This window comes from Semicossyphus pulcher, unplaced genomic scaffold, assembly GCF_022749685.1.
Source record: "Semicossyphus pulcher isolate SPU_LCO1_2020_fin unplaced genomic scaffold, fSemPul1.0.p SCAF_21, whole genome shotgun sequence".
NCBI classification, from domain to species: Eukaryota; Metazoa; Chordata; class Actinopteri; order Labriformes; family Labridae; genus Semicossyphus; species Semicossyphus pulcher.
Genome location: NW_027211695.1, coordinates 16,831,699 through 16,855,212, shown reverse-complemented (window position 1 = coordinate 16,855,212; position 23,514 = coordinate 16,831,699). Strand labels below are relative to the sequence as shown.

General features: G+C 37.8%; 5 protein-coding genes across 5 annotated transcripts; 3 read left to right on the top strand and 2 right to left on the bottom strand.

Annotated features, from left to right (window-relative positions):
- Positions 1 to 1,289: 1,289 nt before the first annotated feature.
- On the bottom strand, positions 1,290 to 3,526 carry LOC138601068 (GTPase IMAP family member 7-like). Its single transcript, XM_069672647.1, has 2 exons — positions 3,292 to 3,526; positions 1,290 to 2,744 (listed from the first exon to the last, which is right to left on the bottom strand). Exons 1-2 carry the CDS (start codon positions 3,296 to 3,298, stop codon positions 1,786 to 1,788), a joined length of 966 nt encoding a protein of 321 aa, XP_069528748.1. The 5' UTR covers positions 3,299 to 3,526; the 3' UTR covers positions 1,290 to 1,785.
- Positions 3,527 to 4,895: 1,369 nt separating this feature from the next.
- LOC138601207 (GTPase IMAP family member 8-like) lies at positions 4,896 to 8,998 on the bottom strand. Its single transcript, XM_069672787.1, has 3 exons — positions 8,881 to 8,998; positions 7,695 to 8,142; positions 4,896 to 6,567 (listed from the first exon to the last, which is right to left on the bottom strand). The coding sequence occupies exons 1-3, from the start codon at positions 8,996 to 8,998 to the stop codon at positions 5,412 to 5,414; spliced, it is 1,722 nt and encodes a 573-aa protein (XP_069528888.1). The 3' UTR covers positions 4,896 to 5,411.
- A 634-nt stretch (positions 8,999 to 9,632) lies between these two features.
- Positions 9,633 to 11,735, top strand: LOC138601206 (GTPase IMAP family member 7-like). Its single transcript, XM_069672786.1, has 2 exons — positions 9,633 to 9,639; positions 10,801 to 11,735. The coding sequence occupies exons 1-2, from the start codon at positions 9,633 to 9,635 to the stop codon at positions 11,733 to 11,735; spliced, it is 942 nt and encodes a 313-aa protein (XP_069528887.1).
- Positions 11,736 to 14,052: 2,317 nt separating this feature from the next.
- Positions 14,053 to 17,143, top strand: LOC138601003 (GTPase IMAP family member 7-like). The gene is made up of 2 exons (XM_069672570.1): positions 14,053 to 14,160; positions 15,006 to 17,143. Exons 1-2 carry the CDS (start codon positions 14,154 to 14,156, stop codon positions 16,079 to 16,081), a joined length of 1,083 nt encoding a protein of 360 aa, XP_069528671.1. The 5' UTR covers positions 14,053 to 14,153; the 3' UTR covers positions 16,082 to 17,143.
- A 1,852-nt stretch (positions 17,144 to 18,995) lies between these two features.
- On the top strand, positions 18,996 to 22,715 carry LOC138601092 (GTPase IMAP family member 7-like). Its single transcript, XM_069672675.1, has 2 exons — positions 18,996 to 19,039; positions 21,317 to 22,715. Exons 1-2 carry the CDS (start codon positions 19,033 to 19,035, stop codon positions 22,282 to 22,284), a joined length of 975 nt encoding a protein of 324 aa, XP_069528776.1. The 5' UTR covers positions 18,996 to 19,032; the 3' UTR covers positions 22,285 to 22,715.
- The last annotated feature ends 799 nt before the right edge of the window (positions 22,716 to 23,514 follow it).

Genomic DNA, 23,514 nt, shown 5'->3' with positions numbered 1-23,514 from the left:
TCCGCCCTTATAATATTGATCTTTGTTTCCTGTTGTATTTAAGGCATTCTGTTGTTGTAATATTATATTATTAAAATCTATGGGTCATGTCATATTCGGGCACCTTAGTCGTGCTATGACGTTGGACTGCATCAGGAGGTAACTGAAAATGACCTCGCACAACTTTCCTGATCATCTAGCTGCAGATGAGGCCACATACCTTGTGGCAGACCACTTCTGTATCACTCTGTAGTGTGTCAGACGTGTGTCCTTCAGCTAAAGAAACCATTGTTTTGTGAAACCCATTCTTGCTTCCTTGCTATAATAAAGATAAAAGACAATTGTGGACTCTACGGATATTTATTTCGTTTCTCACCAAGGGGGTAGAAAATTCCACAACACTTAGCTGCTATATTTCATAATTCCCAGCACTGCTTTGATTACAATATTTAGTCCACATAATATAACCTTAACTTAACATCCATGTTGTTACAAGAGACAGTAGTTTGGAGAAATAGTTGACATGGGCCTAATTCACATTGATGATGGCTCTTTTCCATTTGCTTCAATTTCATGGCCGTGGCTGTGTGCATGCTGACTGCCTGTCATGGCTTTCTCAGACATTTGAATAGAACAGAACCATTGTTAAAGTTATTATTAACACCTGTGCTTTTCCTCCTATCTGATGTAAAAAATGTCTGCTGTGAAAAAAGCCCATTAAGCTGCCATCAGTTATCCAACTTGATTTGATGTATTGATGTGTGTAGCAAAGTTTCAGGAGCAGGACCACACCTCAAATGCACCTCTTCATATTGATGATTTAAAGAGCCAGCAAGTGTTTTGAGCGGCTGGTTAAATCCCTCATTAATGGTAATGTTGGTGTTAAATTGTAATGAACGGAAATATTCTTTAGGTTGGCCACTGTTGAGTTATTGTTGATGAGTCCAGATCCATGAGATGGATTTCCATAAAGTTCTGTGCAGACATGTTGCCATGACAATAGATTCTTAATAAACTTTTATGACCACATTTCTGCAAAACTGATGACATCCCAATCATCCTCAGCTGTACTGATTAATGCTAATGAGAAAATGCTAACACATTAAACTATGATGTTGAATATTGTAAAAATCAGCAACACTTAATATCAGCATTTTAGCATTGTCACTGTGATGTTAGCATGCTGATATTAGCTGTGTATACAGCCACAGAGCTGCTAGCATGGCTGCAGATTCTTAGTTTAGTTTCACTTCTTACAGCAAACTTGAAAAACACAAAGAAAAACTTTACTCAAATAACATTTGGTCACATGTTTTAATCATATCTGCCTCAGTGATAAATTGCAGTTCACAAATATATTTACAGACACACCAGAAAGACTGTCAGACAAAATTTCAAAAATGCATGAAGTGATATTTTCTGGTTAGTTCTGGCAACAGGAAACACCTGATTGATTTACACAAGTTTTATGTTCCTTTACAAAAGATGCTAAGAACATTTTATCTTTGTGGTTTGTGGTGACAGTTAACAGTCAGTATACTGAACAACACATCATACTGACACTGTGCTGAGCTTGTTAAGTATGAAGTGAAGTTGGAGCTATAACACAGAATATATGAATAGACATGTCCCTGACACACATGACAAATACATGATATTTAACAACACATTGTAAAGAAAAATATCTGTATTTAATCTACAGGATATATTTACAATAATAAATTCTGACCCGTCTTCTAGTGTCAAAGCTCACAGGGCTGTGATGGTCTGTTGGAAAGATTTGTTTTCTCTAAGACAGAATGTGATTCATTCTTGACAGCTTCTTCTCTCTACTGCATCCTGTGGTGTGTCTGCTCCCTCGGCTGCAAAATAACCTGCAACACTTCCTATCACTGCTCCTACAGCAGCATAAGCCCTAGTAAGTTTGTTTAATGACATTCCTGCTGCTCCTCCGGCTGCTGTTATTTCCAATAATCCAAACACTCCTGTAGCTTTAACTTGTTGCACTACTACACCAAAAATAGCTCCTAACAATGCTCCTTTAAGAATGCCTGTCAGTTTGATCCAGAGCTTCTTTTTGCTGCCCTCAGCCTGCTGTCTAAGCCTTATGTGCTCCTGCTCTTTTATTTTTTCCTCCGCTGCATGCAGCATGTCATTGGTGTAGCAGCTTCCTTGGTTTGCCTCTTTTACCTTTATTATTGTTTTCAGTAGCTCCTGCACCTGAAACTGGTTGCTCCTGTTTTCGTCCTGTGGGTTTTCATTCCAGTATTTATTATCAACAACGTGACAGCGGCGACCAAACTCCGTCACCAGGTCACTCAGATTTTGATTCTGGTGAACAAAATCATCAATTGTCTGTCCCTCTTGGAGCTGATCACCATGAGTGAAGACTAGTGTTGCATATTTCAAAACTTCCTCAGAAAAGCGTTTACGTATTGTAGCAATGAAAGCCTGCTCGATCTTTGTGAATTTCTCCACTTTCAGCACGATAAGAAAAGCATGAGGCCCAGGAGTGCACCCTGTGATACACCTCACTATCTCACGCTTTAGATCCTCCTCAGATCTTTCTGTGTCAAAGAAACCAGGAGTGTCCATCAAAGTGATGCTTTGTCCATTGACAGATCTGGTTTCCACTTGACATTCACTTGTTCCAGAGTTGAGAGTATGGTCGACCATGAACGTTTCCTCTCCAAATATGGTGTTAGCCAGGCTGCTTTTCCCAGATCCAGTTTTACCCAAGATGACGACTCTCATTGTGTTTGACACTGAAAGAGAATAATGTCCATCAATAATACTGCACATATTAAAATTGATGCAAAAACATAATAAAATGAAGAATAAAGTCAATACATCAAAAAGCCTTTTCACTAATCTATGGTTGTAAAGAAAACTGAGGATAATTCGGTAAATAGATAACTGTATTAAAGAAGTGGGCATGTCCATAGAGACATGAGATTTGTGATCTACTGTTCAAGCCTCAAGTTTAAAGTTTTGGTCATCACCATCTTTGGCCTTTGGAGCCAGAAGTGACCTTATGTGAGGTGATTGGGTAGACCAAGAGAGGAGACTGCTCTCCAGTTCTGTGAGTCTGCGTTAGATTTCTGCTGTTTACAGAAAGCTTTCACCTTGCTGCCGTTGCCAAGTGCTCGCTCGTGATCGACTTGGTGCTTCACTGTTAATACATTTAAAAAGCCGAGACCTCTCAGACTGTGCACTGCAGAAGTATAACAAGGCTCATATTCATTTTCTTCATCTTCTACTATAATATGCAGAGTTACTTCCTGACAGAAATAAGAGAAGAAGTTGACTTACTGTTCATGTTGTCAAAAGAAAGTAGAGCGACGAGTAGTCAGAGTGACAGGACAGCCAGAGTGAATGTGATTCTTTTCCTGTTTCTTCTCTGAGTTTTAGCCGTTCACTCCCTGACTTGTTGCACAAGTGACAAAGTGAAAATCAAAGCGTACTACAGGTTTTTTCATGCATGTCTAGTTTGCATGCGTCACTACATGACAGAACAACCATTAAACAGTAAGATTGTATTACATTTTGGTGTAATGGTACACTGAAGGGAAAACTGAGAAAAAATATTTGCTCCGCCTTCAGGAAGTTCCCCTTTGACACGTCTAACTGTTCCTAGTTTAAACCAGCAGCTGCTGCTATTGTAGTGACACTTCTTCATTTCAGTAAGTCTCAATAAATCCACCTCTCTGTGCCAAACCAAGCAAAGCTCTCACTGAATAGTCTTTTACTGCAAACAGTCACATAGTCACAACCATAGGATGATTCATCTGTACTTGAAGGAAGCATTCTCTGGATAATCTATATACGATATCATTTTTCACACCGAATAAAATTCTTTGGCATCCATGTAAAGCAGGAGTCTCCAACCTCTTTTGCTGACACATTGCTGTGATTGGTTAGGTTCAGACGTTGACAAACTTGCCAGGAGCATCACTGTGTTTTATTGACAGCTGATTGGCCTATCCTATTGTTTTGTATTGGAGGGGGTGGGACATCTGTGCATTTGATAGAATTGAAGTGGAAAGAGTCTTTCAAGGTGCGTTTATAGTCGGAGTCTGTGAACCTCTTGGGGAGCTGCTAAAATCCAAATCTGACATCTCATCTTTGTCTCCCTTTTTATTTCATACTTGAGTACGAGGTGATGAGCAACAACAGTTATTTTTACTAGAGATAGACCGATGTGGTTTTTTCAGGGCCGATACCGATACCGATTATTAGTAGTCAAGGAGGCCGATAACCGATATTTGGAGCCGATATTCATTTGCAGTAAAAGTTAAAATATTGGCGTCAAAATTTTGAATAATACAAACTCCAACACTTAACTTTGTTTAAATGCCTTTAAGCATATGTTTATTAAACAAACAAAAAGCGCAGGGAGTTCCCAGGGTCAGCAGCATCTCTTAAAGTTAACTGAAAATTTAAATAAATAAATAAATAACTTCCTGAAATTTCATAAAGTAAATAAAAGAAAATTAAATAAAATTAACAAAGAAATGAACTTTTTCTCCTCTCCGCCGTGTGTGTGAGCACTCTGCATGCACAGCTTTCACTGCTGATTGGCTGTTACCCGTGCCATGGCTCTGTGTGTAACCAATCAGTGCTGTGGGTGGGACAATGCTGGAGACAGAGTAGTGACTGCAGACAGAGAGGCGCGGCTGCATCAGAGCCAAAATAACCCATTTTTAAATTGATCTCTTATCGGCCATCGGATTAAAGAAAAAGGCCGATGCCGATATGCGTCAAAATGCCGAATATCGGCGCCGATAATCTGCCCGGCCGATAATCGGTCTATCCCTAATTTTTACCACTGCATTATAAAAGACACAACACACAGTGTGATCGCTGTGACAGCACCACATTCAGAGAAACACTTTAAAACAAGAATTCATTTAATTCAAATCTTTATTTGGTCAAATCACATTGTTCCTATTTTATACAGACTCTGATGATCAAGAACAAAGGACATCAACCCAAGAGAAAGTGTGACTCAGACACAGTAAATACATCCTCGCTCATTAAACGTCTCTTCTGTTGTTCTGTTGCGGTGACATCATTGGCTCTTTAAGGCCTTACAAGCTGACTGTGTTTTTGTCACATTATGTAATATCCAGCATTTAGACTGACAACCCCAAACTGCAAAACACCAGGAATCACTGAACATGTTACATTGGAATAAAACAAAACGTACACAATTTTTACACATAAATAACTTAAAGCATTACAGGCTTTAAGTTTTATTTTCTTATTACTCAACAGGAAAAATCAACTTATAACAAGAGAAAGAAATACAATCAACAGCTTACACTTGATTGATTTTAACTTTTTTAACTGATTTTCAAAACACATCAAAACTTGACTTTTTAATGATACATGTTCTCAACCTTCTTCATGATTCATGCTCATCATTTATGTCACTGGTTTTTCTTAGACGGTGCCGGCCCGTCAAAAAAATAATCTATTTTTTGTGTGATAGAATTAGCTCCATCCCTGACAGCCTTTTGTGCCATCTGAACTGCTTCCCCTGTTGTTTCTGCTTTCTCAGCTGCACAAAAACCTGTAAAACCTCCTGCAACTGCTCCTACTGCAGCAGATGCTCCTACAGATACTCCTACAGCTTTTATTGATAACGCTGCTACTCCTCCTCCTGCTACTGCTGCTGTTCCTCCTCCTCCTGCTACCACTGCTATTCCTCCTGCTTGTATTTTTGGTCCAGCTTGTGTTATAGTCATTAAAGCTTTAAGAACAAAATTAACCATTATTTTCACACCAAAAAAAGCTCCTACCAACATTCCTGTTGCTGTACCTGCCAGTTGGATCCAAAGCTTCTTGAAAACGATGCCCTTAGCCTTCTCTCTGATCTCTGCCTCTGACATGTTTCCTGATGTCTTTCTCATGTGTTCACTCTCTTGTTGTATCAGTTTCTCTGCTTCCTGCAGCATCTCATTGGTGTAGCAGCCATCATTGTTGTTCTTTATCATCTTGTCTATTGTCTTCAGTAGCTGCTCCACCTGGAACTGGTTGCTCCTGTATTCATCAGTTGTGTTTTTGTTCCAGTATTTGTTATCGATGACGTGGCAGCGGCCGCCGCACTTCTTCACCAGATCTCTCAGAATCTCATCGTGGTGGACAAAATCATCAATTGTCTGTCCCTCTGGGAGCTGATCACCATGAGTGAAGACAACTGTTGCATATTTGAAGGCTTCTTCAGAGAAGTATTCTTTTATTTTAGTGATCACAGCCTGCTCATGCTCTGAGTATTTATCCACTTTCAGCAGAATGAGGAAAGCATGAGGCCCAGGAGTGCACTCTATGATACACCTCAGTATCTCAGGCTTCAGATCCTCCTCAAATCTTTTTGTGTCAAAGAAACCAGGAGTGTCGATCAAAGTGATGCTTCTTCCATTGACAGATTTGTTCACTGCTTTACATTCACTTGTCTCAGATTTGGAAGTATGGTTGATCTTGAACGTTTCCTCTCCAAATATGGTGTTAGCCAGGCTGCTTTTCCCAGATCCAGTTTTACCCCAGATGACAACTCTTTGGTTTGATGCTGAAAGAGAATAAAGTCTGTCATTAACACTGATATTTGTCTTTTAGAGTTTTTGTGTACAAGAATATAGACTGTTATAATAAAAACCTTCATTGGTCAGAAATCCCAATGAAAAGGGAAAGTAGTAAAGAACAGAATGAAGAATGGTGTCATTTAAAACAGCAGTCGGCTCAGGCGTCACTAGTTTTATGATGACAGGATGACATTTGACATTGTGTCATTAAAGCCTGTCAGGACAAACATAAACATCTTTATAGGCTGAAGAACCATCACACACAGTCGTGATGTATCATTGGTCAAAGGTTTCACAACCTGGTTAATATAAATAGTTTATATCTAAAGTACTAAACACATTGTTAGAAAAAAAAACCACACAGGGAACTTTTAACTTCTGAACCATTAAGAGACAGACATGTACATAAAATAACAACATATGTTCAGTGTATGTGTATATGTTAATGTATGTGACCACTAGAGGTCACTACAAGTCTGTGAACAGCATATGTAGCAGTAGTACTGCTGTATCCAGTTAGGCTGAGACAGTATGCTCTGATGCAAAGTGCTACCCAGTTCATGAATGAGTATGAGCCTCAACAAACTAAAACAGCTGTTTGCCTCTATCCTGTCTGTAACACATATTTACAAAAATAATTTATTTTCATTTCCTCTAAATGGTCCAAAGGCTAATTAATTATCTTTTTCTCTTCTGACATTTAAGTATCTGTAAGAACAGGTTAATATGTTATTAGCACCTGAATCATACAAAATCACACAGTAAATCACAGGCTGTGTAACAAACTTTAGCGGTCATCTTTATGTAAAACCTGTTTGTGTTCAGTCCTGAAGGAACTAAGTAAAGAAGTTAACTTACCTTCCATGTTGCCGAAATAAAGTTTTTGTAGAGCGGCTTTGAGTCAGAGTGAAAGGAATGCAGAGAAAATCTGATCTGGTTCACTCCCTGACTTTAAAGGCATGTTATCATACATCTCTATTTTGAATGCGTCACTACTTGGCGGAGCCACTGAACAGAAATATTCTGTCTCGTGTTTTTTGTTTAGCAGTTCACTGAAGTGAAAAAAAAAAAATCAATGCAAGTCTCGATATTAAGCTTTATATCCATCATCACAATAAAAACCAAACAAACTCACTCAGAATCTCATCGTGGTGGACAAAATCATCAACTGTCTGTCCCTCTTGGAGCTGATCACCATAAGTGAAGACAACTGTTGCATATTTGAAGGCTGCTTCAGAAAAGTATTCTTTTATTTCAGTGATCACAGACTGCTCGTGCTCTGAGTATTTCTCCACTTTCAGCAGAATGAGGAAAGCATGAGGCCCAGGAGCGCACCCTGTGATACACCTCACTATCTCAGGCTTCAGATCCTCCTCAGATCTTTTTGTGTCAAAGAAACCAGGAGTGTCGATCAAAGTGATGCTTTGTCCATTGACAGATTTGGTTTCTGCTTGACATTTACCTGTTTCAGAGTCAGCTGTATGGTTGGTCTTGAACGTTTCCTCTCCAAATATGGTGTTAGCCAGGCTGCTTTTTCCAGATCCAGTTTTTCCCAAGATGACAACCCTTTGGTTTGATGCTGAAAGAGAATAAAGTCTGTCATTAATACTTTACATTTGACACAAATACACTCAGTTTGAATAAAACTGTCATTGGTCAGGAGTCACATTGAAAAGGGAAAGCAGTTAAGAACAGAATGAAGAATGGTGTCAATAGAAAAAAGAGGGCCAAAAGCATATCGGTGATAAAAACATCTTGTGTATCTAATCCCTTCTAACAGTATAATCATCTGTTGTGGTAAAGAACACTACGGATGATTTTGTAAATCACTTTTAATAGGTATGATCAAAAGTTTAGGTCTTGATCCCAGCCAGAGTCCTTTATTGTCTGATACAGAGTTGATTCAATGTATTGACCCATTAAAGACGAAATCTGACACTTTGGAATAACAGCTGCAGAATACTTAATTTGGCACCTCGTTCAAAATACTCAATATCCTGGTTTCAAACTATTGTGCTGATTGATTTGAATCAGAATGAACAAACGAATGTTCCTGTTTTTGTCCATTATGCAGGTATGGGTTATTGTGGCCCGAGCATCGAGTGGTGCGAAGGCCCAATTGTAATTTTAAGGAAAAGACTTTGCCCAAGTTTTCAACAAAAAATGAATTGCATTTTGAGGGCCAAAACATGCTTTGGTCAGCATACAGAGGAGACCTTAACGATGAAAATATATCAAAATCATCTACAAAACTCAAAGGGCATGGCCGTGGTGGGCCCTCAAATTTGCATGTTTCACCATGATACAGGAAGGCTACTGATGAGGCCTTGACCGAGTAGCATGGAGAGGGTCATGGCGGGTGCGGGCAAAGCACAGGGAGGCCAAGTCAACACCTTGAACTCGTTGTCGTGTTCCTCAAACCATTCCTGAATCATTAGTGCAGTGTGTCAGGGCGCATTATCCTGCTGAAAGAGGCCACTGCCATTAGGGAATCCCGTTTCCATGAAGGGGAGTACTTGGTTTGCAACAACGTTTAGGTTGGTCTTAAGTGACGCACACACATCCGGCCATTCACGTGATGTAAAAGAAAACGTGATTCATCAGATCAGGCCACCTTCTTCCATTGCTCTGTGGTCCAGCTCTGATGCTCACATGCCCATTGTAGGCGATTTCAGGGGTGGACATGGGTCAACATGGGAACCTTCATGTTTCTGCTTTCAACACTTAAACTTTGAGGACAAAATATATATACAGTATATATCTATATATACATACATATAACGATGATGATGAAGTATTTAAAAGAATGTAAGAAAAAAAATGTTTTCGATAATATCATGGGTCCTGGAAATAATTGACATGCATCAGGGCTGGCTGTTAATACGCACAGTAATATAAAAATAGTCCTGCACTGTGTCATGTGCTCATTCCATAAGCCTGCTGCACAGAAACAAGTCAAACAGGTGGAAAAAGAAAACTGGAGCAAGACAAAGGAAAAGAGACGCTGTCACGACATCCTTGAGATCTGAGTATTTTTTAAACTCTGCATTTATTTATAATTCCTAAAGCATGGACGGTAAGTCATGGCTTCTTATTCTACACTCAATACTTTTTATACTAAAATCTAAATTAAGTGGTTTGTGTACATTTTTTATTTTTTTTTATGATAATTAAATGCAATTAGGACTGAGTTTTGTGTTTATAATAATGTTGAAACCATTATTATTCTTTTAAATAAGAATATAATCTCATCGGGTTACCTTCTAATTAAGTGAAAGCAAATGGTGCCTTCTATACACTGCAATTATGAGTCGCTATGAGGAACAGGTTTATTTTGAAAAGTACCAGGATTTCATATCATCAAGGCTTTAAGTTTATGAGGAATCGTCATTAAAGCAATGAAAAATGCATAAAGTTTGTCTACTTAGCATTCAGTTATTTCATAAAGTTCTTGTGATGTTTCACCCCGACCCATATGATATAAGTCACAAGGTCAACTCTGACTCTGTCTCTAAGGTGGAAATGTAAAGTGTTAAGGCTGAGCTTGAATCGAGCCTAGGACCAGTCAGAGGAACACTATGGCACATACCCCTGAAGTAAACCCAGGGCCCAGTTGTTCAAAAGTAATCTGTTCGGATTAAAGATATCAGGTTGGATCAAATCTTAATATCGGGTTGTTCAAAAGAAAAAAATACATATATAATATAATAAATCTTTTAAGTTGTTCCAACAATACAGAATTTTTACAACGATGTTGATACTTTAGACACTTTTTAAAATAAGCACATGAACTGCTGTGTCACTACCATGACATTGTAGATAGAGGAGACATTAGGATTGTAAAGAATATTAAAAGATTTTGTCCCCATAAAATAATCCACCAAATAGCGTCAATATCACAAACAAAAAAATATTCAGATTGTGTGGATTTGGCGCCCCCTGTGGACAAAGTATGCAGAGCACTAGTAATCCATGTTTGGTAAAATTTAAAAGTCTACAACTGAATAAAGTTGATCCAATCCAGTTTTTCTTTGAAAAACACAGACAAACATATCTGATCCTGGATAGCAAAAAAGTGGATTCCAAAATCTGAATAATTTTGATCAGGAATTCACTGTTTGAACAATTTGCTTAAAACTTTTATGCTGAGCAAAGTTTCTCACAGAAGTATTTCCTGAATCTCCGGAGTAAAACCCGATTGACATATATCACTGACACAGTCATTATTGTTTTCCAGAATCGACAAGAAGGATAGTTGTCTTGGGAAAAACTGGAGCCGGGAAGAGCAGCCTCGCCAACACCATTTTTGGGGAGGCTGTGTTCAAGACATACGCTACAGCCAAATCTGGTACAACTGAATGTCAAGCAGAAACCAAATCTGTCAATGGAAGAAGCATTTTGTGGATTGACACTCCTGGGTTCTTTGACACAGACAGATCTGAGGAGGAGATGAAGCCTGAGATAGTGAGGTGTATCACAGAGTGCACTCCTGGGCCTCATGTTTTTCTCATTCTGCTAAAAGTGGAGAAATTCACCAAGCATGAACAGGAAGTCATAGAAAAGCTGCATCAATATTTCTCAGAGGAAGCTTTAAAATATGCCACAATTCTCTTTACATATGGTGACCAGCTCCCTGAGGGAACGAAGATCGAGGAGTTCGTAGAACAAAGTAAAGAGCTGGGTAATCTGGTGAAAAAGTGTGGAGGCCGGTGCCATGTCATTGATAATAGACACTGGAAGAACAACCAGCAGGATGAATACAGAACCAACCAGTTCCAGGTCCAAGAGCTGTTCAAAACAATAGATAAGATGATTGAAGCGAACAAAGGCGGCTGCTATACCAATGAGATGCTACAAGCAGTGAAAAGAGACATACAACAAGAAGAAGTGAACAATAGACAATCATCTGCAAACATGTCCCCAGAGGAGATCACACACATGGCTAAAACCAATGTGTTTGCAAAGCAGATGTTTAAATTTGCAGGTGTTAGATCAGGAGCACTGTTAGGAGCCTTTCTAGGTGGAGCTATGAAATTAATGAGCCAAGGAGGACCTACAGTAGCATTGGTAGCAGGCGTAGCAATAGGAACAGCTGCAGGAGTGGCAGCAGGAGTAGATGCAACTAGCGGAGCAACAGCAGTGGAACCAACTCCATCTAGTGATGATGTATAACTACAAAAAAACACTTGATAAGAGCTGGTACATGCATATAATCATATCTAAAAATCGAATCTTGCCTTTGATCTTGAAACCCATGGGCCAGTTCAGCCTTTCCCTGTATATTTCACGAAAGGCTCCAAAATATGGCTTGAAATAGTAAAAAAACATTATGTGATGTCAAAGTTTAGTGGCCGAGCATTCAAAAAAAAGTCTGTGTGTAGAACATTTTGAAAACTATTAGAGTTCCTAGTTCTAACAACAGCTAATTTTGCAGTTCTTCCAGGAGGAGACCATTTTTCCAGGAGGTGGGGTCGTGGTATATTTAAGCACTCGAGGTTGTGATGTATTATCATCAAGGCTGTGATTCAGGTGTAGCCACGATGTGGCTGTGCTGATATTCAGTACAACATCATGACCTCAAGTGTGATATTACTCTTATTCAACAGTTATACAAGAGGCAAATAGTAGTAAAGAGTAATAATCAACAACAGATTTGTTTTTGCTCCACCAGCTCAACCAGTTCCACAACTTAACTGAAACTGGACTTTTGTTGCCAAGCAACCCAAACATTCTCCTGCACTCTGTCTACAGGTTCCCACAGCTCAGCTGTTTTTATCATGTACATTTATCTGTATGTTTTAATTTATCATCAACCAGTGAAATAAGAGTCTGCCGTGTGATTCAGAGGTACCAGCTTGATCAATATAGAGATACACCGTCTGCAGTAATGTTAATTAACAGTATCCAGAACACCTGGCTGAGGCGGAGTGATGTTGTTTTCTATATCAGCACTCATGGAATGCCTCTTGTCCAATCAAATTACTTGGTCGGAACTAACTGTTGTATAACTTGTTTTATTAACATCTGGTAGATTGAAACTAATTTTTAATACTTTTAATATGTACATAAGAGCCTAAATTATAAAGTTTGAAAGTTTTTCTTGATATGGGTTTCCAGTTGCTTTAATAATGCATCCAACATGATTGATTTGGACGTGTGCATGGAGTTCATTGTGTTTCATTAATTTTTTCATTATTATTTGTGGTTTAGGTGTCAGATCCGCAGCTCTCAATGACCGACTTTATAGAGCACTTTAACAATGCATGTTCAGGTCAACATCAGTCCTGTCCAGCTTTGAAAATGAGTTTGAGTTTGTCCCTAAATTGGATAGATATATGGTGATTTTTCCACACAATGACAAATAAAATAAAGTAAGGTGGTTTATCCTTCCTTAATATTTGGTTCTGAATGGATATGACATTCTAGTTTTTGAAGTTTTTTTTCACAACACGTGTCACCTAAAAGGCTGGAGGTCTGACCTTACCATGGGATATGTTTACCGAGACTAATAACATGTAAAATGTAAAATTGTATTTTAGAAAAAAGTTGTTTATATTTGTACATCCACCCACAATCCCGCCAGATATTTTCTCAGAGGTATATTTGACAGTTATAGTTACATTTTGATTGTGGTGTGGGCTGTCCATAAATTTATAGTACCTTTCGATTCAGGATGTTTCATGGACGTATTTGTTGTTATAAATTTATTATCCAACAATAAATCAGCAAATTCTTCATGTGCTTCCAAGAGTCTTTTTCTGCCTGACTAGTGATGGAAACGGGACAAATGGGTGCACTGACTATCGTGCACAAATTATACATTTAAAGCTACATCTTTAAACAAATGATCACATCATTTGTCTTTCTTGAGATACCATGTTTGTGTTTTAAATCTTTGTTGCTTCATGCCTTAACCTGTTATCCATTCCTCTGCTGTCACACCCGCATGAGTCACTCTTTCATATTCTGAGAAAAGAAACAAAAAGGCAGACAGAATGAATACAAAAGAAACTTAAGGCTGGAGTATCCTGACTTCATCATGTACATTTCTGCTTCTGACATGAATGTTTTAAACTCCATGACTTTTAAATGCACTTTTGTATTAAATCTAAAAGTAGTTCTTTTAGAGAGGAGTGACATATTAATGACTATGTTAACCAGTCGTATTTCATAAAAAGCATATTCATAAGTTAAGGTACACTTGTGCAAAGGATAGTATCATGATTTAGACTCTTCAGTATTAACCTGTCTGTCCATCATCATATTGATGTTGTTGCAATTTAATGTTATTATTATTTAATTATTTTTTCCTGAATTGTTTACTTGGATAGAAAAGAACTTTCAGCCTCTGCTAAACATTTATCCTACATTGACATACCTTTGCAGCCATCTGTGGTGGACAGTTGTAATTATTGGTGTATGAAAAAAAGCACAATGATGTTGATCATTCCAGCAGCCTGCAGCCAGGAAACAAGTCAGACAAGCCAAAGCAAGAGGCAAGTCAGAGCAGGAGAACAAGAGAAAAAACTCAGAGAAGAGACGTGTCGCTGATCGGTTTGATTTTTTGCACCGATTTCCACATTTGACAGCATGGACGGTAAGTTAAGTTGTGTTTTTAAGCTATTGAGCACTGTGAATTTAAAAGTTCGCAAAATGACTTATATTCAAATGCCCATTTTGTGGTTTGTTGGACAGGTTTTCTTTTTTTCAAATCTAAGATTATTTCAATATAATATCAGCACGGCTGTGAATCAGTCATATGCACAAGTTTACAGGCAGAGTGCCGATGATAATGGGGCGGATATTGGGTAAAAAATAATGACCTTGAGTGTGATATTGCTTTTATACATCAGTTCTACAAGCCACATATTGTACTTTTATTATTGTAGGATTACAATTTTTTTGTTTATTGAAATATTCATTTTGCTCCACCAACACTGCTGTGCAGTACTGTTTTACTCCATATCAGCAATTATAGAGTTAATTTTAAATCCAATCCAATGAAATTAGGTGGACTAAACTAACTGTTGTATGAATTTAAATATCTCTAGCTTGATACCTTGATATTTTTAGGTGTAAGAATAGTTTTGATGACCTGACAAGTAGCTCTAGTCCCATACAGTCCCTTTAAATCTAAATAATTATTCACAGTAATGGCATAACTTTTCTTATATTTGAGCTAATTTATATTAGACATAATAATGTCTTTATTTTCTGTGTCAGGGCTTTTCGTCTCCATGTTAACTTTTAGGACATAAAAAGTGGAGCAAAGTTTTGCCTCTCCTGTTTGTGATTTGTCCATGTTTGCTTTAGCTCCGCCTTTTTTCAACCAATGTAATAATTCTTTTAGCACAAAAAGTCAAAGGGGAAAACACTTGGTGGGATAATAAGTGAAAGAGAAATATACTGAATCACTGATATTGAGTCATTATTCTCTTATAGTGACAGCAACAACGAGGATTGTCCTCCTGGGAAAAACTGGAGTTGGAAAGAGCAGCCTTGCGAACACCATATTTGGAGAGGCCATATTCCAAATAAACCAACTGAATGGCTTGAAAGGTCATGGTTCTCAAGCTCAAACCAAATCTACCAATGGAAGAAGCATCACTTTGATCGACACTCCTGGTTTCTTTGATGCAGAAAGGTCTGAGGAGGAGATGAAGCCTGAGATGGTGAGGTGTACCACAGAGTGCGCTCCTGGGCCTCATGCTTTTCTCATTGTGCTGAAAGTGGAGAAATTCACAGAACAAGAGCGGGCTGTCATCACTAAAATATGTGACTTTTTCAATGAAGATGCTCTAAAATATGCTGTCATTGTCTTCACTCATGGTGACCAGCTCCCTGAAGGGATGAAAATCGAGGAGTATGTCGATCAAAGTGAGGGTCTAAGTGATCTGGTGAAGAAGTGCGGAGGAAGATGCCATGTCGTCGATAATAGATACTGGAAGACCGACGATAACGACAACTACAGACGTAACCAGTTCCAGGTGGCAGAGCTGCTCAACACTATAGATAAAATAGTGCAGGATAACAATGGAGGCTACTACACCAATGACATGCTACAAAAATTAGAGAGAGAAATACAGAAAGAGGAAGAGCGCATCAGACAGTTACCAGGAAACATGTCAGAGGAGGAGGTCAGGAAGCAGGCAAAAACCAACGTCTTTAAAATCGAAGTGGGGAATTCACCAAGAACATGGATCAGAGGTTTAGTGGGTTATGCAGTTTTAGCAGGTATACTTGTAGTTGTCTCGGCTGTGGTGATCAATTTAAAATTCGGGAAGGTGATAACAGAAGAAATACTTGACGAAGAAAAAATAGCACCATTGGTAACAACAGTGGTAGAAGAAATAGCTGAGGTAGTTCCGGAGGCGTCTCCACCAGCTAGTGGGATAGTAGAGGCAGTTGAAGAAATGATTAAACCAATAGTGGAAATACCAGAAGCATTTGAAAATTTCTTGGACAAATGTTATGACCTGTTTGAAAGAACATATGATCCTTGGAACAATTTTGAATGAACACTGATGCTGTATCAAATAAAAACAGCAAACATCTTCATAGTCGTTAACATCGGTGTACATTTGGCGTTATGGATGGATTCTCGTATCCATCAACCCATTGTTTGACAACATGGCTATTTTTTCTTGGCTTCTGGTGTAGGGGAAAAAACTTCCTATTCCATGTGGTGGTTAGGGTTTATAGTCCGACTCGCAACTCGAGACGCAAGAATTGAGTTGAAGTTGGGATGCAAGGTCTTAGTTAGCTGCACTTATATGCAAATATCTGCTTATAGAGATTATTAAAAAGCAAAATCTTCGTCACATGAAAGCTGACGGGTTCCAGGATCGCATTCGCTTTGGGTGTGCCTTTTTACTCTCCAGGCAGACTATTTTCCTGCATACAGCCAATGCCCTCAGAAACGCAAGTGGACGATCCTACTCGGACTACAACTCATCCTGTAAAAAAAGTTTTAGAATGTTTCCGAAGCCTATCTTTCAAAATTATGATTAAAAAAAAACCCCTGATGGCATAATTTAGCTTTGGCTTAAGTCTATGGACGACGCTTCTCCACCTGCTCCCATTGTATGAAAGTGATGCCAAAATAGCCCCCTTGACAGGCGCTGCCATCTTGCGATGGTGTTCAAGCATTTTTCAAACCTTGAAAACACAACATTAAAATTCAAGCATTTTCAAGAATTTCAAGCATCCGTACGAACCCTGAACCATGTTCCATGTTTGAGAAAAATGTATCGGGCGTGAATTTTGATTTTGTAGTTTGAGTCATGTCCCACCTGTTAAAATGGAGGAGGCAGGCTTTATGATCTATACTGCAGCCAGACAGCAGGGGCCGCTCGAAATGTTTTGGCTTCACTTTTAGGGAGCTGTCATGTTGTCCATCTATATAGACAGTCTTTGGTAAGGATAGATACTTTGGGTGCAGCAATGATGAGAAATTACATTATACTACAGAGTAAAAGTCAGAACATCTTATCTTCTGCTTTTATTTTATGTTTTTTATGTCTTTTGAATATCTGTTTTTTTTATAGAATTACCATTCATAATGCATGCTGTACCCATTAGAGGTGATTTTTAAAAATATCTTCAATATTGTGTTTTGCTTTGTTATAAATGTACAAAAATAAAGCAGCTGATTGGACACGTCATTACAGTTTCTTTTTACATTTTTTTAACGTTTTTTTCTAATACAACATTAGCATATGATCGTCTCTAAATTCCATTGTGTGACTAAATCCAACACCGTCTCCCACATATGCCGTCCTGCTACTGTAAATACTTACAACAAATAGTCACCAAGAAATGCATTTGATAAAAAACTACAGCCCGAGCTTGATTACTGACCTTTTCAGGGGGGTTTTCAGAAATTAAACTTAATTTTTTGTAGATTGTTTTAAAGTGCTTTATTTCCTGTCGGAACTAATGCTAATGTGCTGTCTGGGTCGGGTGTAACTGAAAAGGGATAACAAAGCTGGAATGTAATGAGAGACAGCCTAAATTAATTTCTGCATTTAACAGAAAAGCTAAATGTTATTTTTTTTCCATTCTTGAAGACCAGAATACATTTAGAGCTCCTCCTTCATTTACAAGGAAGAAGACAGGCCAACCTTTAGACACCAAGGCTTTATGAACTGTTTACCTGAGCAGTTGATTCCCAGCAATTGGGGATGGATGCTGCCAAAAAAAACAGAACCAAAACAGCTTGTTCAGTATCACCCAAAGACAAATCACTCCACCCTAAAAATGTATGAAAAGGTGCAGCATCATGCCTACTGCAGGTGCACTTACTTGTTGCCAATATTTTTTGTACACTGGGAACAACTTGAGTGACTACATTCTGAGTCTAAATCTACAAAACACTTTTAAAGACTCAAGTCGGATATGCTTTTACATGCAGAGACATTAAAGTCAGTAAATGGAAGATCTTTCAGGGTCACGATTCCCATTGAGATTTCCACCCTCCTGGTGAAATTTGCAAGAAGACAACAAACAATGGAGCAGAAACAGAAGCAGCTTTTGGCCACAGCTGCCTTTGTGTGTACTGTGCAAGATTGAGGCCATATCATTAGCTGGGTTAGCTTTACAAGCTAGCTGGGCAACTAGCGCTGCATTTTTGCTTTTGCTAACAGTTGGTGCGCTAAATCTGGGATGGATAGTGACTTAACAGACATTTATTTAAATGAAAATCTTTGAGATTATTACTTTAAGACAGCTCAGACGATTACAAGGAAAGCCAACCTGCAAAGTCCGCGTGGGTGGAGCACCCATTGGCCCCTTCACTCAATTATCAGATCAGTCTGGTTATACAGCCTATTAATACTTCCTGGCTTAATATAACTCTAACTTTATTAAACAAATTAAAATCACATTCTTTTAATACCTTTAAAGCCACAGACACCAAACTAAGCTGCTAGGTGGAGGCAACACCCTACCTGCACATTCTTCCACCCAATTTTAAATTAGATTTCTTGTTTAAAGTTTCATCAGGAAGCTGTTGGGTGTTTTAATTATTTTGTCCATGTTGGGTTCATGTTTTTCTTTGTCATGTGTTTTAAAAACTTCCTTTCACAAATCACTGTAGTTCACGTAGTGTAGTTTTTATATTTGAAATCATGATGTGCTGTAATTATTTTTTATGGTGCTTATTACTGATTTCTTTTGCCTCTCTTTTTTATTCCCTAACCTTTCGTGACATTATCGTGATGCAAAATACAGTTGGAAACAGAGCAAAGAGATTTTAAAGATCAATTATTACTTTTTGTTTGTTTACATGCGTCTGGCTATATATGGGAAAAGAAAAAACAGCGCTGGTGTTGTGAAACTTGAATTCATAGACAGGTGACAATGAATCAATTGTTAAACCAGTCAAACCTGAAGAAAGCGAAAGAACAAACACAAAACACGACTAGAGAACAAACATGCAGTGAGGGCATCAAGCAGCCCGGGCGACAACATGGACGGTGAGTTTAGTTTGCTTTTTGTGGTGGTGGAGGAAGCTTTAAGGTTCTTTATGCAGAATAAGAAGTACCACAATATTGTAAAATTACTTAATTATTATTTTTACAGTATTCGTGAAATAAGACAATTGAGATAATTTGGTTTCTATAAAAGTATTAAAAAGGCAGCATTTAAATATGAAATTATAATGGTAATGCATGAATTGATGTTGTCAACAGAGCTGTCAATCATGAAAGTAGTGTTTTAATGTTGTAGTTAAAGTGTCAGTATAAACTATTATTTCTTTTCATTTATTTTTCAGATGGTTTAATTTGACAGAGCATCAAATATTAAGAAATTGATGCGTCTGTCAGGGTTTTGTTTGAATAGTGCATATGTGTTGAATCATTAATACATTACCTGAGACAATGCTTTTATTGTGAAGAGATATTTGGGCCAGTTCCCCAGGTAATGCTGAATATGACTGTGTCCATATAAAACTGAAACAGCTGACATACAGCATGACTTTTACTTAACTGTGATACAACAGTGATCACTTTGAAGATCCCTTAGCATCTCTTTTGGCGCCATCTTCAGGCCAAAATATAATTTGTTCATTCGTTAGGTTTGTGAACAAATACTTGCAAAACAAAGACATTCCCATCAGCCTACACTGTACTCCAGATGATTACTGAACCTATCTGAAACTGCATGCCATTACATCCTCTTGATTAAATTGAAATTGTTATTTAAATGAAAACCACTCATACGTAAAGTGAATTATGATACACATTGTCATTTACATTTTCTATGTATGTAATAACATACATATAGCTAAATAATTATCCTTTAACATATTTTCCCATGTAATTTTAAAATTACACACATGCATCACTTTATTATACTTTTCTATATCTGGCTATATTATCTTCATTATGTGCAATAATACTTTTCCGGCCATATTTATATTTGTATTCATGTTGATATTTATAAGCATAATCATGTGCAATACTTCTGCTTATGTATTAGTCCCATGTGCAGTTACAGGAGCGATAAAGTCTTTTCTCAATTATTGTGTAACATTCTGTCATGATCTTTAAATTCTTAAACTTGTGCAACAGAAGTTCTTACTACACAATACCTGTCAATACCACTGTCAATTTAACTGCCACCATCACATCTTGCCTACTTTTGTAGACGACTATTGTGATAGAGACGCCTCTTCTGCATTAACCCATACACATTATATGTTAGATTTTCACTTATATTTGAGTTGTTTTTGGCATTTCTCTTTGTTTTGCATTTTTGGAGCAATCTGGCACTTTAATTTCCATCGAGATCACTGAAGTTCTCTCATATCTGATCTTATTCATTTATCAGTATATACTTTTTTAAAAATTCTAAATCTTCAGTTCTGGACTTACCATGATAATGTTACTCTTGCTAAACGTCAGCATGCTAGCACGGGAAACATGTTAGCAGAGGCACATTGATGGCAGATTTTAGCCAAAATCCCTGCTTGCGTTTATCACTATTTTTTGACGAAAAAACCCCCAAAAAACATCAAGCAAGAACATTTCAGTCAAAAAGAAAAGAGACTAATGCAACCCTACGCATCTGCTAAAGATTTGTGACCAAACAAAAAATAACAAATGAAAATAAGAGAAAATTGAGACTTAATTATGCCCAGTGTATAATTTGAATGCACACTACTAAATGTCAAACACAAGCATGATGACTTTCGTACATGCATAAAAAAAGTACACAAGAGCAAAGAATCACGATCCAGATCAAAGTCACCACAAAAAAGCATCTGTGGATTTACAATATACTTTGTAGTAAAAAAGACTTTTGCACTACATTTCTACAGAAAAAACAATTCACAACTCCAGCTAGGTAGCGAGCAGCTGCTTGCTAGCTGTAGCTAACGTTAGCCCGAGGCACACAGTACATGACAAAAGTAGCTTCATTTCAGCTTATGATTTTAACTTACTGTATTAATGCAGCTCGTTCAGGCAGTCCTCTTCTTCTTCACCGTCCTCCTCATATCCTCCTCTTTATCGCCATGACTCCAACAGGTTAGCATCCTCATTGCCAGCCTTTTAACGATATGATCCTACCAATGAAATATAACAACAAGCAGCAATTGGAACGTCATTACTTAAATGAAAAAAAATAATAGTTACTTATAAATATAAATATGAATATAACACAATTTGATGTCTCTCCATTAACTTACTTATTCCATAGATATTTGTGATCTTAAAAAAACATGATACAGACTCTTTGTTCTCTTCCAGTGCTGACTTCAAGGAGAATTGTCCTGCTGGGAAAATCTGGCGCAGGGAAAAGCAGCCTGGCCAACACCATTTTGGGAGAAGATGTGTTCAAGATAAATCATTCTCCCCTTCCTGAAACAAGTCTTTCTCATGCAGAAACCAAATCTGTCAATGGAAGAAGCATCACTTTCATCGACACTCCTGGTTTCTTTAATGCAAGGTCTGAGGAGGAAATGAAGCCTGAGATAGTGAGGTGTACCACAGAGTGTGCTCCTGGGCCTCATGCTTTTCTTATCGTGCTGAAAGTGGAGAAATTCACTGAGCAGGAGCAGGCTGTCATCGCTGAAATATGTCAAAGTTTCTCGGAAGATGCTCTTAAATATGCTGTCATGGTCTTTACTCATGGTGACCAGCTTCCAGACGGGATGAAAATTGATGAGTATGTCGGACAAAATCAAAATCTGTCGGATCTGGTGAAAAAGTGCGGAGGCCGGTGCCACGTGGTTGATAATAGATACTGGAAGACCGACAAAGATAAGAACTACAGAAGTAACCAGTTCCAGGTGGCAGAGCTGCTCAACACACTAGACAGGATGATTGAGGCAAACAATGGAAGCTACTACACCAATGACATGCTACAAGAAGTGAAAAGAAAAATACAGAGAGAGGAGGAGCGCATTAGACAGACATCAGAAAACATGTCACAGGGAGAGATCAGAAATAAGGCTAAAATCTGTATTTTTGACTGGTTATTGATCAGATCAGCAGGTATTTTAACAAGCGTATTGTTAGAAGCTCTCCTTGGTGTGCCACTAGCACTAGTAACAGGAGGAGCAGTTAAATCAGCCGCTCTGAGTGGGGTGCTAAAGGGCATTTTGAGAGGGTACGATGCAGCTGAAGGGGCAGAGAGTCCAGGGGAAGCCGTGCAGAAGGCAGTGGAGGGTTTCAGGAAGCAGTTTGGGGGAGCAGCAGATAAAAACAACAAATGAAGCATTGCCAATAAAAAAACGTCAAGTAAGAAGTCTATTCTTTTTATATAAAACATTCAGCTTTTGACAGTTATAAGAACATCATCAGAGTACTTCACTGTATTTTGCTATTGTAATATAAATGCACTCATACAACCAAATAGCAACTGTATAGTATTATTCAGTTAGTATTAAGTTTTGGTGAAGGCTTGTTGTTAAATTTTGAATAACTCCTGGGGAAAATTAAAACATATTTCTCTGTGAGAGATGATTTAAGGTATCAATATCATCAGACTGTCAAGATGAAAGTTAAAATTCAACACTTTTCATAACTTTAAGATGCTTAGTGATTATTCTGTTGTTGTTGTTTATACGTTGTATTGCATTTTTTGTAATGATTCAACAGCTGTGTGTCAAGGTTTTTCTTTGCTCTATCTTTTATTGGGCCAGCTTTCAAGACTTTATCAACTTTTTAATAATTTCGCTTAATCAAAATCAATTATTAATAAAAATGATTTTCTCAAGTTTACTCTTAATGTTTTCTCTGAATGACAGTGTTTAGTTTTGCTATTGCTTGTGCTATAAGTTATATTTCGATTAAACAGCTGTTTGCTGATAATACCTTTGTTGTATCTGTTTTTCATGTTTAAAAAATGTCCAATGACAAAGTGGTATACAGCCGCAAAAGCGAAGCAACTTTTTTATACATGTCTGTACTTATTTCTTAAAACTGTATATTAGGATTTGTGCCTTATGGTTCACCAGTTAATATTACTTAGAACTACTGTTAACCCTAGCTCCTTGGAAGGTCACAATTCCTGATTTGGGAAGTTGTAATGTGGAAACAACATATTTTGGTCTTCAGAAAAAAAAGAAGTCACTGTAGTGGAAAGCACACTACAACGGTAGTTATAACTTAAAGTCGAGATGAAACGGCATTTCAAGAGTACCTAGCTTCCGTATCGACTTTAAGACCATATTTCCCAAAACATTGAAAACTAGTATGCAACAGACACATTGGTAGGTAAAAACGTTCATTACAAAATGTTCAGTGAGACAGCAAAGTCAGTTGAACAATAAAGACTGCCACACATTGATTGACAGGTTTAAAATTTGTTGCAGATATATTTATCACCTAACGTTAAATAAACTGTAAAAGTTGGCTAGCTAGCATCTAAAGAACTGCCAACTAGTTTGCTAGTTAATAAATGTCAGAATAAAAACCACTCAATGGTCCCTAACCATATTTTT

Bases quoted from the DNA above. Each gene is read 5' to 3' on its own strand.
- LOC138601207 (XM_069672787.1), bottom strand. From the start codon at position 8,998: ATGATTCAGGAATGGTTTGAGGAACACGACAACGAGTTCAAGGTGTTG. The intron at 8,143-8,880 runs GTAGCCTTCCTG...ATTCTCTTTCAG, and splicing joins ACTCGGTCAAGGCCTCATCA to CATCAAACCAAAGGGTTGTC. The intron at 6,568-7,694 runs GTTTGTTTGGTT...TGTTAATGACAG, and splicing joins CACGATGAGATTCTGAGTGA to ACTTTATTCTCTTTCAGCAT.